This window comes from Cherax quadricarinatus, chromosome 11 (assembly GCF_038502225.1).
Source record: "Cherax quadricarinatus isolate ZL_2023a chromosome 11, ASM3850222v1, whole genome shotgun sequence".
NCBI lineage: Eukaryota > Metazoa > Arthropoda > Malacostraca > Decapoda > Parastacidae > Cherax > Cherax quadricarinatus.
The window spans coordinates 48,405,020-48,428,950 of NC_091302.1; the positions used below are offsets into that span (position 1 = coordinate 48,405,020).

Genomic DNA, 23,931 nt, shown 5'->3' on the forward strand with positions numbered 1-23,931 from the left:
GTGTGTGTGTGTGTGTGTGTGTGTGTGTGTGTGTGTGTGTGTGTGTGTGTGTGTGTGTGTGTGTGTGTGTGTGTGTGTGTGTGTGTGTGTTTTGTGACGTATATGTGCGTATTTAGACAGGTGTGTGATGTACATGTATGTGCAAACAGATATGTGACAGGTGTGTGACGTACCTGTACTTGTATAGACAGGTGTGAGGCAAGTGTGTAACATGTACGTATATGGAGAGGTGCAAGGCAGGTGTGTGACGTATATGTGTATAGACAAGTGTGAGGCGGATTTGTGATGTGTATGTAAGTGTATAGACAGGTGTGAGGCAAGTGTGTGACGTACATGTATGTGTGTAGAGAGATGTGTGATGTACATGCATGTGTGTAGACATATGTGTGATATACATGTATGTGTGTAGACAGATGTGTGATATACATGCATGTGTGTAGACATATGTGTGATGCACATGCATGTGTGTAGACATGTGTGTGATGTACATGCATATGTGTAGACATATGTGTGATATACATGTACTTGCACAGGCAGGTGTGAGGCAGGTGTGTGACTTACATGTACTTGTATAGAGAGGTGTGAGACAGGTGTGTGTGTGTGTGTATATCCTCGCCTGACTGTGGTTACCAGGGGTCGAGTCTCAGCTCTCTTCTCTAACCCCACAGATCACCCAGTTGAAGATCGCCAGCAACCCCTTTGCCAAGGGCTTCAGGGACTGTGACCCTGACGAGTGGTGAGTCGCCAACCCCCCCCCCCCCCCTCCATCCTCTCTTCCCTCACTCCTTTTTCCTGTCTCACTTTTGCTATCTCCTCCCCTCTACCCCCACTTTTTTCCCTCTTTCCTCTCAGCCTCTTTCTTTTCCTTCTATCTTCTCTCTCTCTCTCTCTCTCTCTCTCTCTCTCTCTCTCTCTCTCTCTCTCTCTCTCTCTCTCTCTCTCTCTCTCTTTCTCTCTCTCTCTCTCTCTCTCTCTCCCCTCTTTCCTTTCCCTTCTCTATTTTCCTCACTTTCTTTTCTTATCTGCATCTGTTTACTTTGGCCATTTTGTCTACCCTTTCCTCCTCTAATTCATTATTACCTGTTTTTGTTTTATATATCCTGTTATTCTTCTTCTTCTTCTTCTTCTTCTTCTTATTATTATTATTATTATTATTATTATTATTATTATTATTATTATTATTATTATTGTTATTATATTCATAGGAAAGCGCTAAACCCATATGAATCACACAGCGCCTGGGGAATGAAGAGGTAATCCGATGTGATCTGAGCTCCAAACCCTTGGATGAACACCTTTAACTTTTCTTCTCTTATTTAGATGTCGTCTCTTTGTGGGTTCGCTTTTGATATATATATATATATATATATATATATATATATATATATATATATATATATATATATATATATATATATATATATATATATATATATATATATATATATATATATATATATATATATATATATATATTCAAAACAACTACTGTGAAAGAATAGTGAAATTTCAAGCGATTTCGTGACTACTCACATTATCAAGGAACAATAAAAGTAATACATCAAAGGAAGGCATATAAAGGGTCTAGACCACACCTCACCATCACATCCCACAACAAAGCAACACCTGACGCGCGACTCATAAGAAAGGGAACACTGCAGCAGGCCCGCTGGCCCAACTAGACACGTCCTTCACACAACCCAAGAACAAACTATTCTACCTAAGAATTAAGAATTTTAAAATTTATTATTTGTCCAATGTATTATTAAATTCTTCCCAAATTCTATTAATTATAAATGGATCTAATTTATATAAACCAAAGGAAATATTCATATTATTGTCAAAACTGCTTTTTATGAAACAAGATTCAATTATATTCCTGTCGACCATGGACTTGCTTGATACTACTTTCTCAACTTTTTGAAAATCAATTGGATGGTTAAAATCTCTTACATGAATAAATAGAGCATTGGAATCTTGTCCAGTTCTAATGCTATATTTATGTTGTTTTAATCTTAGTTCGAGAATTTTACCAGTTTGACCGTAATAAACTTTATCGCAAATTTTACAAGGAATCTTATAGACACATCCATCAGCATTTTGAGGGGAATTCTTTATCAAAAGTTTTTTTACTGTATCAAGATTTTTGAATACAACTTTAATATTAAAAGTCTTAAGAAGAGAAGGCATATCAACCAAGTTTTCATGGTAAGGGAGAACCAACATATTTTTAGTTGAATAAGGCTGGTTGTCCCTTTTTGGATTGTAAAAAGTATTTCTAGCAACTTTAAAAGATTTATCAATTACATTTCTTGTGTATTTCAAATCATTACCTATTTCATAAATTTTGGATATTTCCTCATCTATGAACTCAGGACTAAAATTCGTAAAGCTCTCAAAAACATTGATGAGAAAACAGACAGTTTGACTCTATCTTGATGCGAGGAATAATAGTGGACATAGGAACAGTTATTTGTAGGTTTTCTGTAAATTTTAAATTTAAATTCATTATTACCCTTAATAATTAAAACATCTAGAAAAGGCAATGAGTTATTTTCCTCTTTGATGCATTACTTTTATTGTTCCTTGATAATGTGAGTAGTCAAGAAATCGATTGGAACTTCTCTTTCCTTTCACAGAGGTTGTTTTGCATATTCTGAAATCACCTGTTTACCGTGATCTTATTGCATATATATATATATATATGTATATATATATATATATATATATATATATATATATATATATATATATATATATATATATATATATATATATATATACACGTCAGCTTGTTCCTCGTCTCCGTCAGTGTGGTTGAAGTACTGAACCAGCTGCAGCATCCCAACGCTGGAGGTGGAGCATCAACCTTACAGCAGAGAGCTGCAGCAGCAGCTGCTGTAGCAGCGGCGGGAGCAACAGGAGCCCAGCGTCAACAGCAGCAGCAACAACAACAGCAACAGCAACAACAGCAGCAACAACAACAGCAACAGCGACACCCAGCGGGGGTTCTGCCTTCCTACCTTGGCTACCAGCATCATTCCTCAAGCAAAGAAGGTAAGTCAGTTTCATCTCCTGGATGTCCCAGCCGTTCAAGAGGTTGGCGGGGCCTTCCAAGACCATCTCAGTCTTGGAAAACAGAGATGGTCTTTCCTGGACTTGTTTGGCTGGGCTAAATAGCGCTTAGTTGAGTTTTACGGTCTTGCAACTGCTCCCTGCTCACTGAGGCTGCATCTCGCCCGAACATTCACGTCAAGAATACTTTTATCTCTGAAGCAGAGATGATGGTAAACTCTCTTTGTATATACAGTGTGAGATACACAGTGTTGTGTATCTCACACTGTTTGTCTCAACGAGGAACTCATACCTTTCTGTGTATATTTCCGGAGACAGGAAACCCTCTTCCCAGTCGGTGTTTATAGACTGAGAAATACATACCTCTTAGTGTATATTCGCAGATATACATCTCTCGCTATATATAAACAGAGATATACATATATCTATGTGTATACACATAGATGCACACCTCCGTGTATGCGCAGACAAACACACACACACACACACACACACACACACACACACGCACACGCACACACATACACACATACACACACACACACATACACACATACACACACACACACACACACACGCACACTCACACACATACACACATACACACACACACACATACACACATACACACACACACACACACACACACACACACACACACACACACACACACACACACACACACACACACACTGGAGTATGCAACACCAACTGGAACCCATACATGGTCAAGAAATTAGAAAAAGTGCAAAGGTTTGCAACGAGACTAGTCCCGGAGCTAAGGGGCATGTCCTACGAAGAAAGGTTGAGGGAAATCGGCCTGACGACACTGGAGGCCAGGAGGGTCAGGGGAGACATGATAACGACATATAAAATACTGCGCAGAATAGACAAGGTGGACAAAGACAGGATGTTCCAGAGATGGGACACAGACACAAGAGGTCACAATTGGAAGTTGAAGACTCAGATGAATCAAAGGGATGTTAGGAAGTATTTCTTCAGTCATAGAGTAGTCAAGTCGTGGAATAGTCTAGAAAGTGAAGTAGTGGAGGCGGGAACCATACATAGTTTTAAGGCGAGGTATGATAAAGCTCATGGAGCAGGGAGAGAGAGGACCTAGTAGCAATCAGTGAAGAGGCGGGGCCAGGAGCTATGACTCGACCCCTGCAACCACAAATAGGTGAGTACAAATAGGTGAGTACACACACACACACACACAGTAGCGACCAGTGAAGAGGCGGGGCCAGGAGCTATGAATCGACTCCTGCAACCACAACTAGGTGAGTACACACACACATCTCCGTATATAGTCACTTCTGGGATTAAATACACGGAGATATGAATGACACTTGTGCAATATTTCTCCAACTGGTGGTATCTTCAGTCCAATACAGAGAAGATCAGAAAAAGATGAAGAGGAATTTGAGGTAAACAGTCCCTGAGTTTCTAAATCATTGACATCACACGGAGAGATACACTCTCCTCTGTGTATATGTACACAGAGATACACCTCGGTGTATATACACAGATATACACACACCTCTCAGTGCTACAGTATTCCAGCCTAGGAACAACAAGTGTTTTTAAGTACTAGTTCTTCAACCAGTGTTGATACTAAGAGTAGCGAGTTAGGAACACTGGTAGTGGGAGTGTTCCCTGGCTGGTGCCTCTAAACTGTCTCATGCTAACACAGCCTTTATCTGGACCCGAGGAAGATGAGAACCGGGTGTTTCCAAGTGTGAAACAGGTTGGTTCCCTGTTCTCTCACTCAGTATTATCATCGTCTAGAAGTCAGTCGATCTGACGTATCTAGTTGTCTCACTGAAAAGAATCTTTCTGTTTCTCAGATAAAACTTGCGAATGGTCCCCTGCACCGCCTACCTGGTTACCTGGAGGTTATTCCGGGGATCAACGCCCCCGCGGCCCGGTCCATGACCAGGCCTCCCGATGGATCAGGGCCTGATCAACTAGGCTGTTACTGCTGGCCGCACGCAGTCCAACGTACGAGCCACAGCCCGGCTGATCCGGCACTGACTTTAGGTATCTGTCCAGCTCTCTCTTGAAGGCAGCCAGGGGTTTATTGGCAATTCCCCTAATGCTTGATGGGAGGCTGTTGAACAGTTTTGGGCCTCGGACACTTATGGTGTTTTCCCTTAGTGTACCAATGGCGCCCCTACTTTTTATTGGGGGCATTTTGCATCGCCTGCCCAGTCTTTTACTTTCGTAGGGAGTGATTTCTGTGTGCAGATTTGGGACCATTCCTTCCAAGATTTTCCAAGTGTAGATTATGATATATCTCTCCCTCCTGCGTTCCAACGAGTACAAGTCAAGTGCTTCCAAGCGTTCCCAGTAGTTAAGGTGCTTGACAGAACTTATACGTGCAGTAAAGGATTTTTGTACACTCTCTAGATCTGCGATTTCACCTGCTTTGAATGGAGATGTTAATGTACAGCAGTATTCCAGCCTAGAGAGAACAAGTGATTTGAAAAGGATCATCATGGGCTTGGCATCTCTCGTTTTGAAAGTTCTCATTATCCAGGAACAAATCCTAACCTTAATTTAGCAAGGATACACCAGCATTGAAAGTTTGAAACCGATCAGGAAAGACGTCCTCAGGTTATCGTAGGGTAAACCTTCCATCGAGGCTTAGAGATGGAAAAAAGCAAAGAGAGAGATATAAATTTAATAATTAGTTGCTATGTTCACATGTGGAGAAATTTTCTCCAACAAGGGGGCTAAGCCCCCTCTCTATACGTGGCCACACCTGCGGTGCAGGTGTGGGCTAGGGGAGTCACGACCCCACCTTCTCATCAGCAGAGATTAAGATCTTATGTCTTGCACTGAAGCTTTATTAAGCCATACCAGAACACAGTCCCTCAGCCTGGAATCGATGTGTTCAGTCCATCACATCGATTCCAGGCTGAGGGACTAACTACCTCAAACACCTCCTCTCCTTATACCTTCCTGCTTTGTATTAAACTGATAAAGCCACTGTGTGGCGAAACGTTTCCCCAATAAAAGCCAGTTCTTCATCCAGTGTTGATACTAACAGTAGCCAGTTGTGAACACTGGTAGTGGAGGTGTTCCCTGGCTGGTGCCTCTAACCTCTCTCATGCTAACACAGCCTTTATCTGGACCATTGTAAACACCGTGGAAGAGAGACAGTACAGGCGCCCTCAGCGTAAACAACCAGAAGCCCCTCCCCCTCATGGTCCACCACCCATCCACCCAATCAACCACCCACAACCAACCAGCCACCCACCCACCCAACCTGCCACCAACCCTGACAACTACCCACCCACCCAACCTACCATCCACTCTACTAACCTGCTACCCACCCAACTTGCCACCCAACCTGCCATCCACTCTACCAACTTGCCACCCAACCTGCTATCCACTCTACCAACCTGCCACCCAACCTGCCATCCACTCTACCAACCTGCCACCCAACCTGCCATCCACTCTACCAACCTGCCACCCAACCTGCCATCCACTCTACCAACCTGCCACCCAACCTGCCATCCACTCTACCAACCTGCCACCCAACCTGCCATCCACTCTACCAACCTGCCACCCAACCTGCCATCCACTCTACCAACCTGCCACCCAACCTGCCATCCACTCTACCAACCTGCCACCCAACCTGCCATCCACTCTACCAACCTGCCACCCAACCTGCCATCCACTCTACCAACCTGCCACCCAACCTGCCATCCACTCTACCAACCTGCCATCCACTCTACCAACCTGCCACCCAACCTGCCATCCACTCTACCAACCTGCCACCCAACCTGCCATCCACTCTACCAACCTGCCACCCAACCTGCCATCCACTCTACCAACCTGCCACCCAACCTGCCATCCACTCTACCAACCTGCCACCCAACCTGCCATCCACACTAGCAACCTGCCACCCAACCTGCCATCCACTCTACCAACCTGCCACCCAACCTGCCATCCACTCTACCAACCTGCCACCCAACCTGCCATCCACTCTACCAACCTGCCACCCAACCTGCCATCCACACTATCAACCTGCCCTACCAGTCTAAAACTACAGGACTCAGTTGTGGACTTCCACGGAATGTGTCTCACATTCACATTCCTCGAATCAAACCTAACAGAGAGTAACTAGTAAAGTAAATTTCCTGAGCATTTCTGACGTGCAAAAATACACGAAGGACAATTTGTGTGTGAAACTGACCGTTTTGATTGACGAGCGAGTTAGTGTAGTAGAGGACAGTAGCAACAGCCTGATTGACCAGACAAGCACAGGGCTGGTCTGGTTACCTGGAGGGTATTCTGGGGATCAACGCCCCCGCGGCCCGGTCCATGACCAGGCCTCCCGGTGGATCAGGGCCTGATAAACCAGGCTGTTACTGTTGGGCTGCATATAACTCTGGAAAGCCTTCAAAGGTATATCAGTGGTACATTACAGCCCGTTTATGTTCAGTGTCCCACTGTTCTTGTCTGTTGTAAATGCTGCCCTTATCTATTGTAACGGTGTGGTGTTGTTATCTGGTGTTACTGGACGTTGGCGAAACTGTTGGCGTTGTGTGCACCACAGCCTGGCTCATCAGGAACTGGCTTGAGGGTTTTAGAGTGAGTGTGTGTGTGTGTGTGTGTGTGTGTGCGTGCGTGCGTCCACGTGCGACCATTAATTGAGACCACTAGTTGGAACCACCAGCTATGGGACCATTTGTTGGGACCACTTGTTCTCGAGACCACCAGCCGCTGGAACACTAGTTGGAACCCCTAGTTGGGACCACCGGCCGTGGGACCACCAGCTGTGGGATCACTAGTTGGAACCACCAGCTATGGGATCATTTGTTGGGACCACCAGCCGTGGGACCGCTAGTTGGGACCACCAGCCGTGGGACTGCTAGTTGGGACCACCAGCCGTGGGACCGCTAGTTGGGACCACCAGCCGTGGGACCGCTAGTTGGGACCACCAGCCGTGGGACCGCTAGTTGGGACCACCAGCCGTGGGACCGCTAGTTGGGACCACCAGCCGTGGGACCACTAGTTGGGACCACCAGCCGTGGGACCGCTAGTTGGGACCACCAGCTTTGGGACTATATCCTTCCTCTGGCCAATTACATTGAAAGAAGAAGAGGAGGAGAAGAAGGAACCCAGGGTAACCCAAGCCAGTCAGTCTGGCTTACTTTTAACGCAGTTCTTCGATTCTCTTCCCCAGGATGCCACCCACTAGTCACCTAACACCCGGGTACTACTTACCACCACGTAAACAAGGACATCAGGTGTAAGAAAGTGTTTCCTTCGTCTCCTGGTTGATCAGGCTCTGATCCACGAGGAGGCCTGGTCACAGACCGGGCCGCGGGGGCGTTAACCCCCGGAACTCTCTCCAGGTAAACTCCAGGTAAACTCCAGGTAAACTCCAGGTAAACAGGAGAATTGAATATCCTGTTAGCTAAAGATAAAAGTTTATCAAGTTTAATTATTTAAGGAATTCCAGCCACAAAATAGAGCGAAACACCAACGTCAAAGACCTGGGAGTGATCATGTCGGAGGATCTCACCTTCAAGGACCATAACATTGTATCAATCGCATCTGCTAGAAAAATGACAGGATGGATAATGAGAACCTTCAAAACTAGGGAGGCCAAGCCCATGATGACACTCTTCAGGTCACTTGTTCTATCTAGGCTGGAATATTGCTGCACATTAACAGCACCTTTCAAGGCAGGTGAAATTGTTAACCTAGAAAACGTACAGAGAACCTTCACGGCACACATAACGGAGATAAAACACCTCAATTACTGGGAGCGCTTGAAGTTCCTGAACCTGTACTCCCTGGAACGCAGGCGGGAAAGATACAAGATTATATACACCTGGAAAATCCTAGAGGGACTAGTACCAAACTTGCACACGAAAATCGCTCCCTACGAAAGCAAAAGACTTGGCAGACGATGCAACATCCCCCCATTGAAAAGCAGGGGTGTCACTAGCACGTTAAGAGACAACACAATAAGTGTCAGGGGCCCAAGACTGTTCAACTGCCTCCCAGCATACATAAGGGGGATTACCAATAGACCCCTGGCTGTCTTCAAGTAGACACTGGACAAGTACCTAAAGTCGGTACCTGACCAGCCGGGCTGTGGCTCGTACGTTGGATTGCGTGCAGCCAGCAGTAACAGCCTGGTTGATCAGGCCCTGATCCACCATGAGGCCTGGTCACAGACCGGGCCGCGGGGATGTTGACCCTTGGAACTCTCTCCAGGTAAACTCCAGGTCTCCATCCGGCCCCAGGATCGAACCTGGGTAATTAGGTTGTTCAGTCCCCCCTCCCATCCTTCTGCCAACTGCCAGTTCTCCCGCTGAGAGCGCCAGCATGGTCAGCACTGATGACTGAAGAAAGTATTAAATCTCACATAATCAGCACCGCAGTTGACACAAAGTGCTGTGTCTGTGATACAACTGTTGACTTATAGATGAATGGTTCAGAGAACCGACAAGTTGTTAGGTAAGACACATATGCAACAGTTAGACAACTTAATTCCGAAACGTTTCGCCTACACAGTAGGCTTCTTCAGTCGAATACAGAAAATAGGCAGGAACAGTAGAGATGTGAAGACGATGTAATCAGTCCATCACCCTTGTAGTCAAAGGACACAAGTGCAACTAATGTGACATTTATTGTGGCAACGTTTCGCTCTCCAGGAGCTTTATCAAGCCATTACAAACAATACATGGACACAGAGGGTATATAAAGGAGTGAGGTGAATACTAGTGAGGTACCATTTCGATGTTCACTAGTGGTAGTAGTAGTAGTAGTAGTAGTGGTAGTGACAAAAGTAATACAATATGGTAGAGCAATTAATTCGTACATGAGTAAAAGGATATAAAAGCTATTACTTGGGTAACATAAAAATAGGTTGGACAAATATAAACTGGAATGAGGCAGCTTGTTTCAGTGTTCACTCTCTGTGCTTTGTGTAGTATAACAGGAGAAACTATGTGATGGCAGGGTTTACTGTTTTCAGGAGGATTCTTGCTAAGACTTCGGAGATGGTGAAGCTGCCGTTGTTTTGTTTAATGGTATTCGAAACAGCGATCAGTGCTGATTCAAGGCACTTGCGTGTGCGGAAATTAGTTTCTTTTATCACTAATTGGGCGTCTCTGAATTTCATAAGATGATTGGTGGAATTTCGGTGTTGTACACAGGCGTTGTTTAAGTTGTCGTTCCTACATGCGTATATGTGTTCATTGAGGCGGGTGTCGAGGTTTCTTGCTGTTTCACCTACGTAGATCTTGTCACAGCCTCCACAGGGTATAGTGTAAACTCCTGCATTGACTGGTTCGTGGTGCTTGGGTTTTGTCCTGGTTAGATCCTTTATTGAAGTGGTAGAAGCGATGGCGACTCTGGTGTTAGCTTGTGAAAGTACTTTTGAGACGTTTAGTGCAACCTGGCTGTTGGGAAGAATTATAACTTTGTTGGGAGCGGTGTTGATGCGTGGAGAATTGATGATCTGAAGAGCTCTTTTCTTGCAGTCTTTGATGAAAAAAGAAGGAAATTGTAACTCAGTGAATGTTTGGTGAATGTAAGTACATTCCTCGTCAAGAAACTCAGGACTACAAATTCGGTATGCTCTTAGGAAAAACCCGATGATGATGCAAGCTGCCTCATTCCAGTTTATATTTGTCCAACCTATTTTTATGTTACCCAAGTAATAGCTTTTATATCCTTTTACTCATGTACGAATTAATTGCTCTACCATATTGTATTACTTTTGTCACTACCACTACTACTACTACTACCACTACCACTAGTGAACATCGAAATGGTACCTCACTAGTATTCACCTCACTCTGAGCCTTTATATACCCTCTGTGTCCATGTATTGTTTGTAATGGCTTGATAAAGCTCCTGGAGAGCGAAACGTTGCCACAATAAATGTCACATTAGTTGCACTTGTGTCCTTTTACTTTACATATTGTCGGTAATTCTACCAACTTTATTACACCCTTGTAGTCGTAGAATTTGAGGTTGTCAGTCCCTCGGCCTGGAGAAGTTCAGTTCCATAGTCAGGAACTATCTGAAGATCAAGCGACAGTGCGGAGACTTAAATACAGTATTTAAGTCTCCGCACTGTCGCTTGATCTTCAGATAGTTCCTGACTATGGAACTGAACTTCTCCAGGCCGAGGGACTGACAACCTCAAATTCTACGACTACAAGGGTGATGGACTGATTACATCGTCTTCACATCTCTACTGTTCCTGCCTATTTTCTGTATTCGACTGAAGAAGCCTACTGTGTAGGCGAAACGTTTCGGAATAAAGTTGTCTAACTGTTGCATATGTGTCTTACCTAACAACCTGTCGGTATTGTATACCATTTTGATGTTCAACCGACAAGTTGATAAATTAGACACATGTGCTACACTTGGGTATCTTTAATGAGGAAACATTTCGCCACACAGTGGCTTCATCAGTCCATACAAAGGAGAATGGTGAAGAACAGGAGGAGTTTGAGGTAATCAGTCCCTCAGCCTCGAGTCGATGTGGTCAGTCTATCAATCTTGAAAAGAATACAGCATATGTGGGAAGAAGTGGCTTATATACTGTAGGTAGGAGAGGTGCAGCAGTCGTAGGTGGTGTTACAGTTGACCAATGTGGAAGTAGGTCGTGCCCAAGGGTTAGGCAAGTGAAGAATTCCCTGTATTAAGACCCGAAGATGTTGCTGTGTCAGACAGGAATATAGACGAATGGGATCTTAATACTTGGGAATTCTTCACTTGTCTAACCCTTGGGCACGACCTACTTCCACATTGGTCAACTGTAACACCACCTACGACTGCTGCACCTCTCCTACCTACAGTATATAAGCTACTTCTTCCCACATATGCTGTATTCTTTTCAAGATTGATAGACTGACCACATCGACTCGAGGCTGAGGGACTGATTACCTCAAACTCCTCCTGTTCTTCACCATTCTCCTTTGCATGGACTGATGAAGCCACTGTGTGGCGAAACGTTTCCTCATTAAAGATCCCCAAGTGTTGCACATGTGTCTAATTGATCAGCTGTTGACTAGTATGTCTACCTGGAGGTTACCTGGAGGTTATTCCGGGGATCAACGCCCCCGCGGCCCGGTCCACGACCAGGCCTCCCGATGGATCAGGGCCTGATCAACTAGGCTGTTACTGCTGGCCGCACGCAGTCCGACGTACGAGCCACAGCCCGGCTGATCCGGCACCGACTTTAGGTATCTGTCCAGCTCTCTCTTGAAGGCAGCCAGGGGTTTATTGGCAATTCCTCTAATGCTTGATGGAAGGCTGTTGAACAGTTTTGGGCCCCGGACACTTATGGTGTTTTCTCTTAGTGTACCAATGGCGCCCCTACTTTTTATTGGCGGCATTTTGCATCGCCTGCCCAGTCTTTTACTTTCGTAGGGAGTGATTTCTGTGTGCAGATTTGGGACCATTCCTTCCAAGATTTTCCAAGTGTAGATTATGATATATCTCTCCCTCCTGCGTTCCAACGAGTACAAGTCAAGTGCTTCCAAGCGTTCCCAGTAGTTAAGGTGCTTGACAGAACTTATACGTGCAGTAAATGATCTCTGTACACTCTCTAGATCTGCGATTTCACCTGCTTTGAATGGAGATGTTAATGTACAGCAGTATTCCAGCCTAGAGAGAACTATGGTACAGCTGTTGACTTACCTACGATACAACTATGCTACTGACCCAGACTAATCAACATTTTACCAGAAGATATCACAAACACTGCTGGAACAAGTGTAGAAGTTTTCAAGACGAAACTGGACAAGTATCTTCACCAGGTGCCAGATCAACCAGTCTGTGATAGATATGTGGGGCTGTGGGCCACCAACAGCAACAGCCTGGTTGGCCAGGCAAGCACCAGACGGACAAGCCTGGCCCACGGCCGGGCTTAAGAAGTAAAAAAACTCTCGGAACTCATCAAAGGAATGGTTGGTACGGGAACAGAAGCTTGGGATGTACATAAAAAGGAGCACTGCAGCAGGTCTACTGGCCCAACCTAGGCAGGTCCAAGTCACACCCGCTCAAGACGGAAGAAGCACTACAAAAGCCTTACTGGCCCAATCTGGTCAGGTCTAACTCACACCCTCCTAATGCGAGAATTTGTTGTAGTTCTCACTTGACTGGTCTTGTTTTGCACTGGTATGAAACACGTATTGATCAATACAATCTCACAGTGGCTTTTAAATTGATCCCGTCACTTCCCTTCCCCTCACAAAGCCTTTTTCCCTCTCGCACTTTCCGCTCCTCAACCCCCCCCCCCTCTCCCCTTGTCTTAGACCACTTCCCCTCACCCCTTGCCTGGGCTCTCACCACCTTCCCTCACCCACGAGAGGGGAACAGCTGCCACTCTTGCTACTGCACCACTCACAGCTGGTGGTGACACAGGGATACCTGATGGTGGTGACACAGGGATACCTGATGGTGGTGACACAGGGATACCTGATGGTGGTGACACAGGGATACCTGATGGTGGTGATACAGGTATACCTGACGGTGGTGACACAGGGATACCTGATGGTATATATATATATATATATATATATATATATATATATATATATATATATATATATATATATATATATATATATATATATATATATATATATATATATATATATATATATGTCGCCTCAGAATCATTATAGAGATACCTGGAGGTTACCTGGAGGTTATTCCGGGGATCAACGCCCCCGCGGCCCGGTCCATGACCAGGCCTCCCGATGGATCAGGGCCTGATCAACTAGGCTGTTACTGCTGGCCGCACGCAGTCCAACGTACGAGCCACAGCCCGGCTGATCCGGCACTGACTTTAGGTATCTGTCCAGCTCTCTCTTGAAGGCAGCCAGGGGCTTATTGTCTCCCGTAACCTTCCTGTCGTCCAGTGTCGTCAGGCCAATTTCCCTTAACCTTTCTTCGTAGGACAATCCCCTTAGCTCTGGGACTAGTCTTGTTGCAAACCTTTGCACTTTCTCTAATTTCTTGACGTGCTTGTGTGTGTGTGTGTGTGTGTGTGTGTGTGTGTGTGTGTGTGTGTGTGTGTGTGTGTGTGTGTGTGTGTGTGTGTGTGTGTGTGTGTGTGTGTGTGAAGGTGTGTGAGAGGAGGGAACGAGTTAGAGGGGCGAGGAAGAGGATGCCTGACATGTGTTGTGTGTTATGTGGTCTCAAGGGGTAACCCCCTGGTTTATCCTGTGGACCAGGGGAAAGGGGAGGTAAGGGACGAAGTTGTTCTAAAAGATTTGTGAGCAGGGGTAGTGGTTGTGGTGAGGGGCGGTTGATGGGGAGGGGGGGTTGTTGGGGAGGGGGGTTGATGGAGAGGGGGAGTAGCAGTTAAGATAGAATTTCCGTCATAGTTCTTTCCCCGGCATCAACATCTTCACTGCAAAATCACTGCAATCTCCCATCTTCTCTAAATCTGAATTTATCTAATCTAGTTTCTAATCTTAGACAGAACCAGCACTCTATACCTCTTCAGTTCTGATAAATATTAGACACATGTGCAACATCTGGGTATCTTTATTGTAGACGTTTCGCCCTTCAGTGAATTTATCAATACAAGTTCAAGGACGTAAATTGGAAGACAGAACTATATACAAAGATAAGATAGTCAGTCCCTCAATTACCTCATCTTTTGTACATATCTTCATTTGTCTTATCTGTTGCAAGCGAATTTAGGATATTTGCTTAACGTCTGGTATCTTATTTTCATTAATAAGATAATCTGGCATATCACATAGGTTATTGTACTGTCTCTGCACGCCTCAATAAGTGGACAATTAAGCACACAGTGTTCAAGAAACTGAACGTAAGGCTGATTACATTCTTTGCATTTAGTTTGATCATCATCTGTGTCTTCCAAAATGCCTTCGGAAGTACTTGTAACCAGACTGTTACTTCTGGCCGTTCGCTATCCAACTTACGAACCACAGTCCGGTTAGTCGGGACAGATACTTTAGGTATCTGTCCAGGTTCCTCTTGAAGGCAACCAGGGGTCTATTGGTAATCTCCCACATGTATGATGGGAGGCTGTTGAACAGTCCTGGTCCCCTGACACTGACTGAACACCTGTCGAGGCTGAGGGACTGGCCACATCAAAATTACCTTTCCATTTCTACATTCTCCAGAATTCATTCTCTATACGAGATTCAGATCCATTGGTGGGGGAAGCGTCTAATCAATATTGATTCCCAGGTGTTGCAAATGTATCTTATACATTAGTTCATCAACTTGTCTGCATTTTACACCATTATTGTAAGTACGTATTCATAATAGGTAAAATAATCGAACGCATGAGAGATAGTGAGAGAGAGTTGGGGGGGGGGGAGAAAGGCGAGTGAATATACCACCTGTGGGAAAGGAAGGTCAGTCAGCCATGTAACGAGGCGTGAGGTCGTCCCCTCCCTCCTTCCTCAGACAAGGGGTAGAAAGGGGAAGTGTGAAGGAAAAGGGGGAGTGAGGAAGAGAAGGAAGCTTGTTCCCATCATGGTCCCCTTCCTGGAGTATACCGGCCTCTTTTTTCCTCTTATTCTCTCCCTACTTCTCTTATCTTCTCTCTTATTTTCCCTTCATCACCGGGAGTCCTGGTCTGAGAGCGGGTGGTGGGGGCGTTGACCCCTGGAAACACCCTCCAGATATCCCCTGTTCTTCTCTCTCTACCCTCCCACTTCGTCCCTTCCATCCCCCCTCACTATTTCATCTCGCCTCTTTTTCTTGCCTCTTCTCGTCCCTTGTCCTCCCTCCTCCCCTCTCCCCTCCCTTTCTCCCCGCCTGGCACTGGCACTAACGAGACAGAGTGCCTCAGCTAAGGCGAGTAATCTAAATTTTACGTAAATAGGGAGATAGTCTCGCTCTGTCTCCTGCCTCTCCCCTCCCCTAACCTCATCTTACTCCCCTCATTCTCTTTTTCTTCTCCCTGAACTCCTCTGCATTCTAACCCCTCTCTTCCCTCATACACCCCCGCTTCCCCCTCACTGTACCTCCCCTCCTCACCCACCACCACACATGAACAAGAACGTCACCAGAACCACTCTGACATTATCTCTTTATTGCAAAATGTTTTTCTGAAGATAAACAGCACAACGCGTGCTCAGGTCATGTGAGACGTACTCTCAAGTCATCTCACAAGTGCCCTCAGGTCATGTCACAAGTACTCTCAGGTCACGTCACGCGCGCTCAGGTCAAGTCATGATACACACTTCTCGCTGTTTATACCTTGCATTTATACTTTTTTTTAACTCCTATTACCTGTAAAATAAATAATTTAAACTTACATTCTCTGCTCTGTATGAAATTCAGTTTACAGTAAGTCAAGAGTCTTTAAATCTAGCAAACCAACTAACCATAACGAATTGTGAATTTATGCCTCAATTTACTGCGCACGAGATAGTGACATAATAATGCCCTGTCTCCCGGGGCATCTTGTAACGTAATCTACACCTATACTCTTGTCTTGAGCAAACATATGAATGAAATAGTGAGATAACTAGCATCATCTTCACACTGAAGATTAATGGCCCAGCCACCTCCCAGCCTGGGTGGTCGCTGCCTGACTCGACGCCACCAGCCCAAACTGTCGTACCTTCTTACTCGAACTACTAGCCCAAAGTATCGTACCTTCCAACTCTCACTATCAACCCAAACTACTGTACCTAACTATTCTCACCAAAATACTATCGTATTTTCCTACTCGAACCACCAGCCCAAAGTACCGTACATTCCTTCTCGAACCACTTGCCCAAATTGTCGTTACTTCCTACTCGAACCATTACCACAAACTATCATATCTTCCAGCTCTCACTACCAGCGCCAACTATTGTACCTTACTACTCTCACCACCTGCCCAAACTATCGTACTTTCCTACCAACTCAAATAATCATAACTTACTACTATCAACGCCGACCCACACTGTTGTATCTAACTATTCTTACCACACTGTTGTATTTAACTATTCGTACGTTCCTACTCTCACCACCACCCTAAACTATCGTACCTTTCGTACCACGGGTGGGGATAGAACCCGCGATCAGAGAGTCTCAAAACTCCAGACCGTCTCGTCGCGTTAGCCACTGGACCAGCTAGCCACAATAAAATTCGTCCAACTAGGTAAATTTCTACACCATAGGAAGGTTAGCATAAGCACCACTGTGACCACAAATGCAAGTTTTTACAGACGAATCTCCAGCTAGCGTGGCCGTGACGAACTCTAGCTCAAGTCCCCTCAAAGCCGTCAACATGACTCACGAAATCGTAATGACACGACGGTCTGGAGTTTTGAGACTCTTGATCGCGGGTTCTATCCTTGCCCGTGGTATGGTTTGTTTGCAATCGTGTCATTACGATTTCGTGAGTCATCGTACCTTCGTAATCGCACTACTAGCCCAAACTACCGTACCTTCCAGTTCTTACAACCAACAAAAACTATCGTACCTTATTTTTCTAACCACCAGCATAAACTATTGTACCTTCCTACTCTCTCCACCAAACCGTAATGTCGTACCTTACTGCTCTCACCACTAGCTCAAACTATCGTACCTTCCTACTCTAACCACCAGCCCAAAATATCGTACCTTCCTTCCTGTTCTCACTCAAAAACATATCGTACAGGAATTACCAACAGACCCCTGGTTGTCTTCAAGAGGGAGCTGGACAGATACCTGAAGTCAGTGCCGGATCAGCCGGTCTGTGGTTCGTAAGTTGGACTACGTGCAGCCAGCAGAAACAGCCTAGTTAGTTGATCAGGCCCTGATTCACCGGGAGGCTTGGTCGTGGACCGAGCCGCGGGGGCGTTAATTCCCGAAATACCTTCAAGGCAGACCTTCCTACTCTCACCACGAGCCCAAACTATTGTACCTTCTTACTCTAACCACCATCCTAAACTCTCGTACCTTTTCTCTTAAAAAGCTATTGTTCCACTACGTTAATTTTCTCATAAGTTTCCAAACGTCAGTTTCTTAACACTTTCTGTAAATTTTTCAAATTCCAGGAAAGGTTTGGTTAGGTTAGATAAAATTACTGATATTGGTTTTCCTTAATCGCAGGGATGGATAATGGTGTATTTAATAATTATGAATTATTATGTGAGAAATTAACTGCATGAGGTTTACAGGGTATTACCCGAATTATTACGTGCAAGTAATTTGGGTGAGGTAAGTGGGACATAGTCATAGTAGGTCGCAGAACTGTCACTCCTCGATGCCCACTACATCACTACTCTCACAAAAAGCTAGACCTGACATTAAATTAATTACAGTATTAAGCATTAATGCCAGTAATAGTAAATTATAAAATAATGTGGACTGTATATGATTTTTGGACCTCACTGTTAGAAATAGTAAATGGGAACATTTTTAGAATGACTAAGGAAGGTTTTCTCCTAACCATATTATTACAATAAATATTATACACATTAACTTACCATTTGTCACAGAAAGACACTTAATGCTGATGGAACACACCCTAACGCTACCCGAACAGCTAGAATTTATGATGGCCAATGCAAAAATCACTGTACATTATAGGTAAGCATCACTTAACTTAGGTGTGCTGTCAGAAAGAATCGGAGTCCCCTATTTTTCCGTCCTTGTAGCCGAATTTTAAGGGTTTTCCACACTGTTTATCCCAATTATTCAGCGGGAACATGTCAGCAATTTCTAGATTACATGTGAGACCTTTACTCACTCTGCTTGAGGTATCCCAGCAAGTGAGCACGTCTCCTGTGTTAACCCAGTGCTTAACAGAATAGGGAATAGCATATGGAGGTACAAATAAAAATGGGAACTATGGCTATTACCTGGAGGTTACCTGGAGGTTATTCCAGGGATCAACGCCCCCACGGCCTGGTCCATGACCAGGCCTCCCGATGGATCAGGGCCTGATCAACTAGGCTGTTACTGCTGGCCGCACGCAGTCCAACGTATGAGCCACAGCCCGGCTGATCCGGCACTGACTTTAGGTATCTGTCCAGCTCTCTTTTAAAGGCAGCCAGGGGCTTATTGGCAATTCCCCTAATGCTTGATGGGAGGCTGTTGAACAGTTTAGGGCCCCGGACACTTATGGTGTTTTTCCTTAGTGTTCCAATGGCACCCCTACTTTTTATTGGGAGCATTTTGCATCGCCTGCCCAGTCTTTTACTTTCGTAGGGAGTGATTTCTGTGTGCAGATTTGGGACCATTCCTTCCAAGATTTTCCAAGTGTAGATTATGATATATCTCTCCCTCCTGTGTTCCAACGAGTACAAGTCAAATGCTTCCAAGCGTTCCCAGTAGTTAAGGTGCTTGACAGAACTTATACGTACAGTAAAGGATCTCTGTACACTCTCTAGATCTGCGATTTCACCTGCTTTGAATGGAGATGTTAATGTACAGCAGTATTCCAGCCTAGAGAGAACAAGTGATTTGAAAAGGATCATCATTGGCTTGCCATCTCTTGTTTTGAAAGTTCTCATTATCCATCCTATCATTTTCTTTGCACATGCGATCGTGGCACTGTTGTGAGCCTTGAAAGTGAGATCCTCAGACATTACTACTCCCAGGTCCCTTACATTATTTTTCCGCTCTATTGTATGGCCGGAGTCAGTAGTATACTCTGTTCTAGTTATTATCTCCTCCAGTTTTCCATAACGGAGTAGTTGGAATTTGTCCTCATTGAACATCATATTGTTTACCGTTGCCCACTGGAAAACTTTGTTTATATCTTCTTGGAGGTTAACCGCGTCCTCAGCAGATGACAGCCTCATGCAGATCCTAGTATCATCTGCAAAGGATGATACGGTGCTGTGATGTATATCTCTGTCTATGTCTGATATGAGGATGAGGAATAAGATGGGGGTGAGTACTGTGCCTTGTGGAACAGAGCTCTTCACTATGGCAGCCTCCGATTTAACTCTGTTGACTATATGGCTATAGTTTACTTAATAACATAAAAGGGCTAGAATACAACATCCTGATGGACATTTACATAATATAACAATTGACCTATGAGACTTATTACCACAGGGAAATGTAGATGTTATCAGTAACACGGACTAGTACTCACTCTTGATTCACTGACCAGCTGACCCGAGATTCCCAATGAGTGGTCCACTACACACGCGGCTGTCCAGAGCTCTCGCTCCCTGGACCTGTCACCAACAACCTCCTTGCTCAGCTGTTCCCTGGGCTTATATGGTGGTCAAAGCACCCCTCCACTATGGGGTGTGCACCACGTGTTACGACCTGACGCCGAGGTCTGACGCCGTCAAGAACAAAAGACCTCAGACGTGAGCGTGACTACCCGACATTTGCCAAGGCAGGTGTGACCATATAATTAAGTCTCCCTAGAGATCTCACAAGCCCATCTGAACTGCATCACATACAGACTGAATCCGATATAAACCAACTGAACATCGATGACGCCTCATTACATGACTATTATAACAACCAGTACACACACAGCTGTTCCATATCCCCCACTCACTCGAAATTTATCACCGGGTCAAATCAGCATCACATTTTAATACATAATTATTACATTATTCAAATTTACACATGCTGAATTTAGGAAAAGTCAAAATTTTCCACAATAATACAATTATTTTGCAAATAATCGTTTCTGCTCTTAATTTAAAGACAATGTTGATAGTCTTAGTGCCTTGTAACTAGGCCTTTTGTGCATCCATATGTTTTTACACTACCATCCACAGGATGGATATGAGGTGCACAATAAACTAGCCACTACCATCCACAGGATGGATATGAAGTACACAGTAAACTAGCCACTACCATCCACAGGATGGATATGAAGTACACAGTAAACTAGCCAATACCATCCGTAGGATGGATATGAAGCACACAATAAACTAGCCAATACCATCCACAGGATGGATATGAGGTGCACAATAAACTAGCCACTACCATCCACAGGATGGATATGAGGTGCACAATAAATTAGCCACTACCATCCATAAAATGGATATGAGGTGCACAATAAACTAGCCACTACTATCCATAAGATGGATATGAGGTGCACAATAAATTAGCCACTACCATCCATAAGATGGATATGAGATACACAATAAACTAGCCACTACTATCCATAAGATGGATATGAGGTGCACAATAAATTAGCCACTACCATCCATAGGATGGATATGAGGTACACAATAAACTAGCCACTACCATCCACAGGATGGATGAGGTACACAAACTAGCCACTACCATCCACAGGATGGATATGAGGTACACAATAAACTAGCTTGTTCAGCGATCAAATTTAAATATCTTCAGTGAAAAACTCTGTATGCCGAAATTAAAAAAAAAAACTCATAGGTGTTATCTAGATAAAAACCAAGAAATATAAGAAGCTTTATATCCTGCAGTACGCTGGGTAGCGTGCCTCTCTGATTTATGATACCTTCACTTACGCCGAATAGCCAACAAGGTTTTGATTTTATAGCTTCATATAGATACTAATGCTCTCAAATAAACACACATTAATGCAGTCATTCAACTCGCAAATCATTTGCAAGACCAACACATGGAGATAGTTGATACGAAGTGAGGTCTACATACGGTGTAAACTGTTAGTTACCCTATAATCAAACAATAACAAGAAGCTACACGGTGCGTATTTACTCTGGTGGTTCCGCAGGGGATTACAAACAGCGAGGGTAAACACGCTTATCATATAATTGGCAAGTATATTCTCAGGAGACAGATGGAGGAGCGGTGGCGGGAGCAGTAGCCTAGCCAAGACGGATGACCTGGGTGGGTCCAGTCCAATGTTTACACGGTTCAGGAACTTGTAATGTTCAGTACGTCGTTACACCATAACTCACTTCCCCTACCTCCCCTCCCTCACCCACTTCCTGTACCTCACCCACCTCCCCTTCCTCACCCACTTCCTCTACCTCACCAACCCACCTCCACTCCCTCACCCACATCCTCTACCTCACCCACCTCCCCTCCCTCACCCACTTCCTCTACCTCGCCCACCTCCCTCACCCACCCACTTCCACTCCCTCACCCACTTCCTTTACCTCACCCACCTCCCCTCCCGCACCCACATCCACTACCTCGCCCACCTCCCACACCCGCCCCCCGCCACTCCCTCACCCACTTCCTCTACCTCGCCTGCCTACCTTCCATCACCCACCCCCCTCTATCACCCACCTCCCCATCACCCACATCCTCCCCATTACCCACCACCTCCTACAATCTTCAAGGGGGAAGGAAAGTATGTGCCTTGATGCCGCTCCTTTTATAATTATTATTATTAAAGGGAAAGTTAGGTAATCAAGTATAATCTGGGGAACGGGAGGGTAGTTCCATTCCCTTGGATTAAAATCCCTTCACCTTTCGGATTTTTTACGAACATTAAACTAACCTCTTCACTAACAGTAATCAAGTAAATAAAACTTTAATAAGTAACTTAAGAGATCGAGCCACTTTAGGTCGTAATAAACATGGCCAGATGTAATAAAACATGGCCAGATGTAATAAAACATGGCCAGATGTAATAAACTTGGCCAGATGTAATAAAACATGGCCAGATGTAATAAAGAATAAAAGGTTTGGTTGAATCGTTTCTAAAATGTACATAAGTAGATTGAAGTCTATTAGTGCTGACTACACACACTGTATATACACCGAGAGGTCATGTCTGTATATGCACCGAGAGGTATATGTACTTGTCTTTCAGGGTATTTGCATCAAAAAGGTGTGTATGTCTCAGTGTGTATATCAGCGTGTATGTGTCAGTGTGTATATCAGCGTGTATGTGTCAGTGTGTATATCAGCGTGTATGTGTCAGTGTGTATGTCTCACTGTGTATGTCTCACTGTATGTTTTAGTGTGTATGTCTCACTGTGTATGTCTCACTGTGTATGTCTCACTGTGTATGTTTTAGTGTGTATATCTCATTGTGTTTACCTGGAGAGAGTTCCGGGGGTCAACGCCCCCGCTGCCCGGTCTTTGACCAGGCCTCGTGTATATACACCGAGGGTTTTAATCCCATATAAGGCGTTAAAATATCCTTGACTGGCGGTGAACGGGTGACGTGCGACCTTAAAAACCTCATCGTGTAGTAGATAGGCTTGTAACCCCCATTAACCACCCATCCCAGCACTATATGATTAATAAGTATACGTTAAGAGATCAGGTAAATTTCTGTATTTACCATTCAAAAATTTGGATTGTTCCTGGTCGATCAAGCGACTAGTGGATTGAACACTATTACAACCCAGGAGTCCCAAAGGCCTGTTATCCTGGGTGTAAAGGGAGCAAAATAAACACAGCAAAAAAACTTTTGACTTGTATTATCCTTCACCAATTTAGAACAGAAGTATGTACAGTATATACACTATATACAACAATAGGCATTAGTGCACTCCACGGTAAGCAAGGCAGAATAGAAGCCACTAGAGAGCAGACCGTGCTTCAACCAGCTCAAGAATGGGAATGACAAGGGCAGACAGGTGAGTGGTACCCACATCACCTCTGCGATTGCCAAAACCATTTTCTCATTGGCTGGAACCTGGGTACTGGTTGAACGACAGGTTGGGGGAGATAGCCTTTCAATGAGGGTGTGTACATGCGCTGAATAAAGGTTACGTACTCTTTGCATGCCACAAACACCCACAGCCCAGCCTCTGGACGGGCAGGATTTCACTCTTGCTAAGACAGTCAGATGGGTGACTGATGAACTATCTTAAATAGTGATTTTGTTCCCTATATCCATCGTGTAGCCGGTAGAGCAAGAATAGGAGCAAAATGGCTTAGGAACTAGGCCTTTTAAGTGCTAATAGGGGTATATTTAGATATATATTATTGTAAATTGATATTATTAATATTTTT

General features: G+C 44.6%; 1 protein-coding gene across 1 annotated transcript in view; it reads left to right on the forward strand.

Annotated features, from left to right (window-relative positions):
- LOC128687587 (T-box transcription factor TBX1-like) overlaps positions 1–23,931 on the forward strand; it is a 245,131-nt gene that overhangs the window by 179,551 nt on the left and 41,649 nt on the right. Inside the window, 2 exon segments of the mRNA XM_070084095.1 lie at positions 669–736; positions 2,813–3,057. Coding sequence (XP_069940196.1) covers positions 669–736; positions 2,813–3,057 — 313 coding nt within the window.